The sequence below is a fragment of the Saccopteryx leptura genome, chromosome 1 (assembly GCF_036850995.1).
Source record: "Saccopteryx leptura isolate mSacLep1 chromosome 1, mSacLep1_pri_phased_curated, whole genome shotgun sequence".
Taxonomy (NCBI): domain Eukaryota; kingdom Metazoa; phylum Chordata; class Mammalia; order Chiroptera; family Emballonuridae; genus Saccopteryx; species Saccopteryx leptura.
The window spans coordinates 90,503,443-90,515,402 of NC_089503.1; the positions used below are offsets into that span (position 1 = coordinate 90,503,443).

At 37.8% G+C, this 11,960-nt stretch overlaps 1 protein-coding gene across 2 annotated transcripts in view; it reads right to left on the reverse strand.

Annotated features, from left to right (window-relative positions):
- Positions 1-2,802, reverse strand: part of LOC136388951 (caspase recruitment domain-containing protein 18-like) — a 57,980-nt gene extending 55,178 nt beyond the window's left edge. The window contains exons 1-3 of one of the 2 annotated variants that reach the window (XM_066360750.1): positions 2,688-2,802; positions 1,802-2,068; positions 494-983 (exon numbers count right to left, since the gene is read on the reverse strand). In XM_066360750.1, the coding sequence (XP_066216847.1) occupies positions 1,803-2,068; positions 2,688-2,694 (273 nt within the window). In that variant the 5' untranslated portion in view covers positions 2,695-2,802 and the 3' untranslated portion in view covers positions 494-983; position 1,802. Of the gene's footprint in view, positions 1-493; positions 984-1,801; positions 2,069-2,687 lie in introns of those variants that run through there. The other variant, XM_066360749.1, reaches the window with a different exon arrangement.
- Between the last annotated feature and the right edge of the window lie 9,158 nt (positions 2,803-11,960).

An 11,960-nucleotide genomic window follows, 5' to 3' on the forward strand; every position in this document is an offset into this window, starting at 1 on the left:
AGTCAAGATTTGGAAGCAGCCTAAAAGCCCGTAAGTAGATGAGTGGATAAAAAAATCAGTGGTACTTTTACACAATGGAATACTACTCATCCATAAAAAGAAGTAAATATTACTTTTTGTAACAATATGGATGGACCTTAAGAGCAGTATGCTAAGTGAAATAAGCCAGTCAGAGAGGACAAGTACCATATGATTTTACTCACATGTGGAATCTAATGAACAAATGAACATACAAGCAAAATGGAAACAGAATCATAGATAGAGAGCAGGCTGACAGCTGTCCATGAAGGGGGCTGGGTTGGATCAGGGGAGTGGATGTATTTATCAAAAAAAAAAATAAATAAATAAAAGAGGGTGAGAGAGAATGAACCAGCTCAGATACCAGTGCCTGTGTTACGGAAAAGGGATCTGGTTCTTTAAGTTCGTCTAAGCCAGCCAGTAGTGCGTGGACTGTTGACTTCATGTAAGAAAGATTTCACAACGTAAGCTCTGGTAATTTTGAGCATATGTTTATTAAAGCTAGGGAAAGTGAAACCAGGAAGGGCCTAAAATAGAAGAAGTAACACGAGAGAGACTGGAATGAGTTGCTTTGACTCTCTAGAAGTCTTGTGAGAGAAAAATGAGGCTATGCTGATAAGCCAGAGCAAAGGAGATTTGGAGACAGGTTCAGAGGCATTACCCCAGTATAATATTCCACTGTACACTGCCTCTCTTTCTTGCAAGTCTTATGGGGACCTTTAGAGTTTAGCAGATGCATGCTGTGGGGCAAAAAGATGGGGATAGGAAAGGTGTGGCATGTTCCTGGCAGTGCCCAGGGAAGGCTCTCAATAGACTATTTGTCAGCTTTCCAGGTGTGTTCTTTCAGGTTTGTGGTGTCCACTGATTGGCTGGCACCAGGACAGGGAGTGATTAGTCATTGCAGGTGATCTTGAAGTCAGCAGTGGAGTCACTTATCTTCTTTTGCTGCTTTTCTACACCTGGAGTTGAAAGACAACAGAAGCTTAGATGTATTTGATACAGGTGATAACTTTGTTTTCCTAGAGGTTTAATGTTTAACAGCTATATTCTATACCCCTTAAGGGGGGGGTGTCAACACCACATACATAGCAAGGTGCCGATTGCCGAGGGGAAAGGTTAGGGGAGGTTCAAACCATACGACCAGCAATATGAAGGGACAGGGGGTCCACACAGCATAACCAGTAATATGTTAGTGGAGGAAAGGTTACCCTTGGGGGTGATGTCTTTTTTTCTAAAATTTTCCCATTGCTAGGCACCCGGGGATTTCCACCTTGGTGACCTGTACTGGCCCATCTTCCTCGCTCTGATCATGTCTATGTAACTGACCACCACATGTGGAACTGGGCTCTTAGGAGGACTGGTGGAAGAGAGGGTAGTCTTCATCAAGCTACCCATAGACTTCCACATATAAGTGAACAATACTACACAAAATAAGAAACAAAGGAATTTACTAGAACAAAGAATCCATGTGTAATTTAATGCAATGCAATTGTTTAATGCACACTTAATTTTATAATAAATTTGCTCCCTGACACTTTCACCATCACTATGTATTTTGAAAAGGACATTAATAGAATGATGAGATAGAGCAGGGTGTAGGTACAAAAAGAGCTATGTCTAGCCTAGAGACAAGAGAACATGCACTGGAGCCACATAGGAACAAGGTCCGAGGCTAAGATAATAGGAAGCTTATTCTAAGCAGACAAGACAAATAAAAATAACAGGTACCGAGCTCAGGATAGGGGAACTGCTAGGACTTTAAGGTTGAGGCATTGGACCTTACTTTATTTTAGCTCCATCTTTAATGAAAGTTGCGGGTCTTCTGCAAGGAGATAATCAATAAATACTTGGCAGGCATGCTGTCCTTTTCCAATAATAAGATCAATCAAGACTCGAGCCTTATCCATGACTGTGTTATTCTCATCTTTCACTTTACACATCTCCTCCTGGCTAATCACTTGGTCTTCTAATAGGCCATCCAGCAAGGCATTTATTGTACTATGGCCCACTGAACGAATAAACAGCCTCCTCTTCTGAGTCAGGACGTAGTCTGCAGAAACACAGCAGGTTTTTAAAAAAATAATTATCCTTTTATTTTATAAATAAGAAAGCAATAATTTATCTTTCTCAACCAAACTTTTCTCTCCATGGGGTTTATTAGTCTTCAGACATGATCCAATGCCTTTGAATCTTGAGACATCTACTCCATAGAATTTTTCTATTCTAGCATATTCCACATATGATCCCTGAGTAACCTGAGAGAGTTGACTTTATGATTTTTCTGTTGGCTTCCTGAAAATCAGAGGTCATTCTGCTCTGACACACTCTAATTTATTAAATTCTGAAGAGCTTTGGTCGACTGTTTCCTTTGAAAACAATAGCTGCTGATATCCATCCTGTGCACAAGTATTTCATCATTTCAAATTTGGATTCAGACTAGTAAAATAACAGGATACTAATAGCCTCTCCCATTCTGCCTGGCCTTTACCTTTTATGTCAAAAATGCTGTGAAAGGCCACTGAGCTCTTTCCCATTCTCCTCCTTTTCCTTCTCCACATAAACCTCTGAGTGTTAGGTTGCTCACACAAACCTTCACCAAGTCTAACAAGGAAGGCAGGCTTTTCCCAAACCATTTCTTCCCATAAGCACTCAGACTAGAAAGGACTCACCAGCCATGGCTCCTCACTTGTCTTCGTTGTGCAATGGAAATAGCAAGTAAGTTGGTCCTGTTTTTATAAGGTGTATGTAGGTGTGTGCAGAGATTAAGAAATAGTTTTAACACATACAAAAGCTCATGAGTCAAGCTATTTATGAACTGACTAGGGAAGGTTGGAGTGAGGAGGTGTGTTCACCTGTTGAGGCTAGTTTTCACAGAAAGGCATGGGTATCTCAGTACAACTGATTTTGCTCAAAAGAATAAAGATTCAGTTTACTCTTTTTTACCTTTGCCTGCAGTCTTTTTCTCATTATTTTTTTTCACCTGTGTTATTGTTTTAAAACACTGTACAGATTAAATAAAAGCTTACTTTTTAATCACATTTGTTCTGCAGGCCACATATATGTCTTCAGTGCTCTTGGAAAATTATTGCCTTTGTATTCTTACAAAAGGACCCTTTGTCTTAGGAATGTGTAGTGTAAAATTTTGTCGTTTTTAATCTGTGGTTTTCTTAAAGCATTTTTTTTTTTACTTTCCCTTTTTACTTCCCCAAGTAAGATTGTAGCAAGCTCTGTATCCTGTTGCCATAGGGAATAATCACGGCAAAGCAGAAATTGGAAATGATCAGAAAGCCATTGGGATCTGGAGAGAGAAAAAGACAAGGCATATATGTGTTAAAATGGGAATGTTATTGTGAAAATGCAGAGAACATTGTTCTCAAAATAATGGACCTGGTAAGAAGGCAGAGGTGATGGTGTATTTCAGCCAGCTAGGACAATTGCTAGCACTGTGAGGTGGTGTCTTGACCATAGTCAATGGCCAAACCATGCCTCTAGGGAGCAAGACTGTACCAGGATGCCTGACTCTCAGTTTTCTGGAAGGCCAAGAGAGAGTTACTAGACACAAAAACCCATGGCTGGCTTTAAAAATGAAAATGTCAATGATTATATTGTTTAAATGGAAATGAAAGGACTCTTTTCTCATCTTTCTGGAGACCACTCAAGTATATATACATCTCGTAAGACTCCAAGAAGAGGATGAGACTCATATAGTAGCTAAAATTGGCATTACTCACCACTCCATTTTGATAGAGACTCAGAATATAACTTGGATTTAGATATAAATATCATCCAATAGATGAAAGTAGGGCCGGGGACCAACACCTCGTGGCCATTCACATGCAGGTTCTCTTAAAATTTGGACAGATGGTAAAGAAGCAATGGAACCAAAAAATGGTGGGTCATTTCTTTATTAACGTCTCACACCGCCGATGAACATACATACAGGGCTCCCCAAGCTACTGATGCATTCTCCGATTCCACAACCCGAAGAATCTTGTCTGGTTCCTCTTAAAATCAAAAGCCCCACCAGTCTCAGTAGGGTTCCGTAGTAGCTGCGACCACCATCACAGCTGCCTGGCCCATGCAGTTCACATTTGATTTGGACGGACGGTAATGAAACAAAGGAGCCAAGAACTGGTGGGCCATTAGCTTTAATCCTAGCTTGCACCCAGCAGGCAGGAGATATACACACAGTGGGAAAACACTTCTCTTTCCATTCAGGGCTCCCAAAGCCACTGACTTATTCGAGTTTCCTAGAATCAAGGTTTCTACCTTACCAGCCTTATTCACCTCTGTTTCCTGTTGGGCAGATAAAATATATCATGCTCACTTTGTTAAAGATGGCCCTGCCCATGTGGAAGCCCATCTCCCAGGTGATGTGATTGGTTGCCCTTCTTGCTTGGGATAGGCATGATTATATTAATGTGTGTTGGGGGCGGGCTGTGGGCAGGCAGGATCCTTGTAGCCTGGGGATTGGTTTTGGGACTAAGCCTTTCCCACCCTTTTTGATGTGGGGTGGTGCACTCTCATGAGGAATCCCATTATGCCTCAGATAAGTGACTTTGTATCAGAGACTTCCTTGTTTGTATATTGGATTAAAGGTTTTGGCTTCTATACTATAAACTGGGGCAGTCCAGGAGCTTGCTCTCTCTCAGTTCCTGAGATTAGCATTAGAGAGGAGAGCAAAGAAAGGCCACATGTAGAAGAGGAGAGGTAGCCAAGATGGCAGAGTGCTGAGGGAGAAACCAGTTTGTATAGTTTGTACAGAGAGAAGGAGATGGGAAACAGAGGTGAATAAGGTTGGTGAGGTAGATACCTTTGATTCTGGAAAACTTGGATAAGTCAGTAGCTTTGTGAGCACTGAATGAGTGGGTTTTGGAGCCCAGTGTGTGTTTTTACTTACCCACTGCATGCAAACTAGGATTAAAGGTGATGGCTCACCAGTTTTTGGCTCCATCCATTGTTTCATTACCGTCTGTCTGAATCTAATGAAAACCTGCATTAGATTTTCGTGGCTACTGGTCCTACATTTCCCATCTTCTTCTCTCTGCACAAACTGGCTTCTCCTTCAGCACTCTGCCATCTTGACTGCCTCTCCTCTCCTCCAAGTGGCCTTTTTCTACTTTCCTCCAGCATGGGCTCCTCTACCTCATTTTATAGTGTAGAAATCAAAACCTTTAATCCAATATACAAACAAGGAAGTTTCTGATACAAAGTCACTTATCTGAGTCATAATGGAATTCCTCATGAGAGTGCACCACCCCACATCATGCAACAGTCAAGGGTGTGGGGAAAAGCTTAGTTTTGAAAAGATCTTAATTTTAAATTGGTAGGAAAGACTTAGTGTTGGTCAAATAAGTTTGTAAATACAATGTATATATTTGCTCACTCATACTTTGCAGTGGGTGTGGGAGACAGGCTTAAACTGGCAAAGTCATTATAGCCTAAGGTTTAGTTTTAAAACTAAGCTTTTCCCCACACCCTTGAGTGTTGCATGATAGGGGGTGGTGCACTCTTATGAGGAATTCCATTTAAACCTCAGATAAGTGATTTTGTATCAGAGACTTCCTTGTTTGTATATTGGATTAAAGGTTTTGATTTCTACACTATAAAATGGGGCAGAGGATCCCATGCTGGAGGAGAGCAGAAAAAGGCCACGTGGAGGAGAGGAGAGGCAGCCAGGATAGTGGGGTGCTGAAGGAGAAGCCAGTTTGTGCAGAGTTTGTGCAGAGAGAAGGAGATGGGAAACAGAGGTGAATAAGGCTGGTGAGGTAGATACATTTGATTCTAGGAAACTCGGATAAGTCAATGGCTTTGGGAGCCCTGAATGGAAAGGGAAGTGTTTTCCCACAGTGTGTATTACTTGCCTGCTGAGAGCGAGCTAAGATTAAAAAGGTAATGACCCACCAGTTCTTGGCTCCGTTGTTTCATTACTGTCTGTCTGAATCAAATTCAAACCTGCATGGGCCAGGTGGCTGTGATGGTGGCCATGGCTACTGGCCATACATTTAGTCTTAAAACTAAGCCTTAGGCTATAATGACCCTGCCTGCTGATAGCCTTTCCCCCAAACCCAAGATAAACTATAAATAGTGGACAAACATATATATCATATTTACAAACTTATTTGACCAACAGGCTCCCAATGCCCCTCAGCTCTGGTTCCCCATCTACATACCTTCTCTTTCCCTGCAAAACTTGCTTCTTCTTCAGCACTCTGCATTCTCACTGCTCTCTTCACAAAACTGGCTTTCTGCCTCTTTTCCTTCTTCTCTCTCTTTCAAAACTTTCTGGGTGGAAAACCTCTCCCCCAGCAAACATTAGCAAGACAATGGCCCTTCGAAAGCAGGAAAGTAATTTGCAATTTCACAGACCACATATACCTGGCGCTGCCCAGCCCCCAATGCAAACTATAAGCTAGCAAACATAAAAATCATATTTTATAAACTTATATGACCAATAATTAATAACAAATTAAATGATAGTAATGTTTTAAATGACAAATAATGACTAAAGTTTAGGTCAAGCCTATGTCACATTTCTGGAATTTGAGTTCCTGGTGACAATTCAAATTTGTGATGATGACAATGGGGTTGCTGTAGTAGATGTCATCTGACATAGGAGGCAGAAGGTCCTGGTTCTTTGGGACACCGTACTTCTCATAACTTATCTGTCTGGTCTTAGATAAAGACATGCTAAAATAAATTTAATGACTATATATCAATGAGAACACTGATAGAGATTTTTTTTTTCTTTTCTGGAAAACTTGGCCTCTTTTGAATGAGTTAGTTATTTTTATTGTCTATACTTGTTTTGACAATTTATCATAATATATATAAAATTGTTGCCTGGTCATAAATGAAAATGATTGCTGTCACATTAGCCTTTAAGAAAAGTATCCTCAAACCTTACATTTCTTTATAAAGTGCTTACAAGTTTTAACATTTCTTATTTCATTATCTTTTATAAAAATGTCTCTCTACGTTAAGACAAAACATACCTCTGTTGTATGAAGAAGAATGCTAAGTATTACAGATTCAGAGACCTGCTCAACACAAAGGCTCCCTTGCTCAACACTGGGCCCTGTGTGAGCAGAGGCTTGCTGTCCATCCAGCACTGTGACAGAAAATATGGAGAAACCGATCATGTAAGATAGGATTTAGATCCTACTTTTAAGCAGTTTAAAGTAATTTGGGGGTGGTAAGGTGTGATAGGGACCTATGTTGTATATGGGACCTCAGTATTGTGTATAGAGTTGGACATAAAGAGGAACTTTAAACTTGCTTTTAGTAGCTGCATAGAGTAGAAAATCCTCAACAGTCTGTACAAGGAAGTTAAGCATTAAAAGGAGCTTGCCTGTGGCTGTAGTTTAAAGTGAAAATTTTTAGAAGCCCAACTAGTTAGATATCTTGACTTAAATCTTGCCTACAGAAGCAAGATGTAGTTTTATGCTTTTAGCTTTGCAGCAATTATAGGAAGAGCTGTAATCAGCTTTAGAACAAAGAATGCTTTCTACGGAAAGGTCAAGAATGTTGTGCATACCTGTTGTAATACCTATGACTTCGTGGTTTATCCCCTTAAATACTGCCCTCTCCCTAGGCTCGGGGCTGTTAGCTGTTTCTCAGCTAGCAGTCGCTGGCTGGCTAATAAAGGCTCTTTAGATTTATAATCAGTTTGGGCTCCAATCAATAATTACTCACATTCAGTTCATAACAAAGGCATGAGAGTACAGCAGAACATAGAATAAAGGTGCTATATCAGAAAATTGGGAATTAAACGTTCTGAAGCAGACAGGAAGATTTTGCACAGGTTGTAGGCCTTGCTCCTGGAACCTATAAGGTGAAAATTTTTATGTAAGTACTTGTAAGGTGACCAACATTTTTACAATGAAAAGGAAGACAAAAATAAATTGAAGAAAACAATATCATAACTAAAAGAGACATCTTATTCATTGCAACAATAATATACTTGTTGGGCAGATAAAATATATTATGCTCACTTTGTTAAAGATGGTGCTGCCCACAAGGAGGCTGTGGCCCAGGTGATATTAATGTGTGTTGGGGGCAGGCTGTGGGCAGGCAGAATCCTTGTAGCCTGGGGCTTGGTTTTGGGATTAAGCCTTTCCTACCCTTTTTGATATGGGGTGGTACAATCCCATCATGCCCCAGATAAGTGACTTTGTATTAGAGACTTCCCTATTTTGCACATTGGATTAAAGGTTTGGATTTCTACACTATAAAATAGGGGCAGAATAGGAGCTTGCTCTCTTGGTTCCTGGGATTAGCATTAGAGAGCAGAGCAGAGAAAGGCCACATGGAGGAGGCCAGGAGAAGCAACCAAGATGGTGGAGTGCTGAGTGAGAAGCCAGTTTGTGCAGTTTGTGCAAGGAGAAGGAAGGAGATGGGGAACAGAGGTGAATAAGTCTGATGAGCTAGAAACCTTTGATTCTAGGAAACTCGGATAAGTCAGTAGTTTTGTGAGCACTGAATGTGAGTGGGTTTTGGAGCCCAGTGTGTGTTTTTACTTGCCCGCCGGGTGCAAGGTAGGATTAAAGGCGTTGGCCCATCAGTTCTTGGCTCAATTGTTTCTTTACTGACTGTCCGAATCCAATGCGAACCTGCATGGGCCAGGCTGCTTTGATAGTGGTAGCCCTGGCTGCTGGCTTTACAATACTATAATAAGATAAATGCATAATAAAAACCTTTGTAATATTTTATATGTAATTACTCTTACATGCCTATTTTTAATAATAAATATAAGAAAAAGTACTCATTTAGATACTATTATCCATAATATTATCTATCTAAATGAATATTTTTCCATTGAATGAAATTTTTTTAAATGTATCATCTTGTAACAATATATTGGAAATATCTGAACAAAAAATATACTTCATATTGAATTTTATGGCAAGAGCTGCAACTAGAGTATCAACATTCAATCTCTAGTTCTCACTTGTCCAAAACTCATTAGCAACTAAAAAAACTCTTTCAACTGCTGCATTAGTTCCAGGGCAGCACAATGTAAATTGAACAAGAATAAATAAATTTTCATACCGAATATGTTCATTTTGGAAATGGCTGTATATTTCCACCCATCTTTTATCAATTTTGACATGTTCATTTTTCCATTGTATTTATTTTTTAGAATTTAAATATATATTCAGTCTTCTAATCTCTTCAAAGAAATGATTGTCATCTATTTGATGTCTAGCATTTCTTTAGATGAAAACTCAAGACAAGATTCAGTATCTGTCCAATTTATTTGTGATGAAGTAAAAAAAACCATTGAAAACTGTTATTTCCCATGATGTTTGTTTCAGATCATTCTTCGATATATTGAAAACATGTCTGGTAAAAATTTTGCAATTCTTTGATAAACTTTTCTGTTATGCTCAGATTTGATTTCTCTAAGTCTGAAAATTTTCTTTTTATAATTAAAGAAAGAAATTTTTCTTCAAAATGAGATTTATATTGAAGATTAATGTCATTCAAAATAAAACTAACTTCTGTAGCTGAACTGTATTCACCTTCAATCTTTTGAATTGTTTTGTGAAAAATAGATGCTTGATTATGTACAAAATACATTAATATCTCAGATATTTTATTATTGAAAAACAAGTCCAGGATTTTAGGACATTCGTTTAAACTTAAAAAAATAAGAATGGAGAGGTTCAAATAATTATAGAACACACCTATAACAGGTGTTAAAGCAAGCCATCTAACTTTTGAATATCCTAAAAGTTTTTTATATTCAACATTTGCTTCTTCACAGACTTATTTTAAAGTAGCAACACAAATGATAAAATGACTGAAATGCAAATAAATTGTAGTTATTATTACTTCTACATCAATTGGCATGACACATGACATTGTGTTGATTGCATTTGACAAAATATGTGCCTTACAACCTCTTCCTAGTATTTTCTTTTGGAGTACCTTTTGTAATTTTACATACACATTATTTGCATCTTTGCCCACCAAAATTTGTACAATATTTATATTATCAGCCATTAGTGGAACAACTTTGGATTTCAAGTTGTTTTCATTCATTACTCTGTATAGATAATTTGACAAAATTTCAGAAGTTTCACCCTCAATAGATTCTAAATTTAAAATGTTTACTTGAATGCCCTTGGTAACAATAAAATATCTTCCTATTATTGGATGCAATTTAATTTTATTATGATTTGATACATCAGATAAAAATGTTAGAAATGCTGCAGTTTCCAAGTCCTCTGTAACTATTTTGTCACAGTAATTTTTAAATATTGATTTCAAAATAGCCTTGCATTTTGCGCTGGCACATGAAAATTTTGCATTGTGTAACTTTTACAATAATTTAGTTGTACAATCTATACTACAAAAACTTTGATTGTGAATTATGCTATGAAATGCAAATGTTCCCTCCATTGCAGCCAACTGTTTTTTATCTTCAGAATAATTTGAAGTTTTTAAAAAAATGTTACTTTACAACTGAAAGCTGATGCATCTAATGATTGCTTATGTTTGTTGGTGGTCAGGTGTTTCATTATTGCTGCTCTGCCCCCAACTTCAATACAAAATTCTCCACTGCAAATATTGCAGAAAACAATGGTATCTTTGTTTAATATGAGGAATGAAAATCCCTTTTTCAATTTATTGTTGAAATGGCATTTTTGCTCTTTTTATTTTTCCATCCCTTAAATGAAATTTAGGATTAAAAATAAAATATAGAGCTACAAATATGATGCAAGCACATTAGGAACTGAAAACGTTATATTATGGTAGGCGAATTTTCCAGAAGCTAAATTAACAAAACTAAATATCAAACAAAACCACTAATTTGAAATGAGATTTGAGTGTACTTATCATTTTCTAATTAAAAAACTATTTTATGCAACAAATTAATCAAAATGCATTATTAATAGATATGGTTTGAGGTTAGATTTTCACTTTAAAACTCATATTTGGGAAAATACTTGTAAATAAAATTATATGGTATTTGGAAATGATTAAAAAGATAATGAATTAACAAAATGTAAATTGTGCTTACCTGTCTATGATTGAATATTCACTGAGAAAGTAATAATCTTGAGTCTACAATGTTGTATGTGCCGTGTCATGTTTCAGTAAAAAGTACACAAAGCCATTTGTGCCCAGGGTATATTGCACACTCTCTCAAGGTGTTCTGTGCAGAGCACATGCATCTCATAATCTCATCTCACTGCACTGTACTCCTCCTTGACAAATCATCATGTCAAATACAAATATGTCACATCATACGCAATGGATCAACTCTGCATCGATCAAATATGAACATTTACAGTTTAGTCTTTTAATATCAAAAGGGAGGACATGTAGGAGGACACTTTTTGAGGGAGGATGGAGCTTACAAAAGAAGAACAATTGGTCACCTTATATGACACTTGTAATCAGGGTTCTCTCTGAGGTGGGCACCTGCGCAGTTGCCCATTGTGGAAATCACAAATTTACATTCCTTACTCTTTTAAAATTTTCATCTGCTCCATAGAGTATTCTAAGTGCCTGTAGTAATGTTCATTCTGTTTACTGGTGAAAAAAATTGCAAGTGAGAACGCCAATCAAGAAGCAATATGGAAATATCTTAAATAACAGTTATACCATTTTTTGTTAGGTATTATTTAATATGTTTTCATTAAGACTTTAAAACAGTTTGTTATAACATAATCTAGTTTTGTGTACCTCTTCAATTTTCTATTTAAGTATTAAATACATGAAACAATAAACTACCTTTCAGTATATATTTTTCCTTACTTAAAATGGTCATTAGGGCAGAGAACCAGTTGTTAAATTATTTGAATCCCACCACTGGCTTCATTGGTTTTAGCAATTGGCCCTATGTTCTGAGGATGGCTCAGTGGCCTTGCCTCAGGTGCTAAAATAGCTTGGCTGCTGTACAATGGAGCAAGGGCCCCAGATGAGCAGAG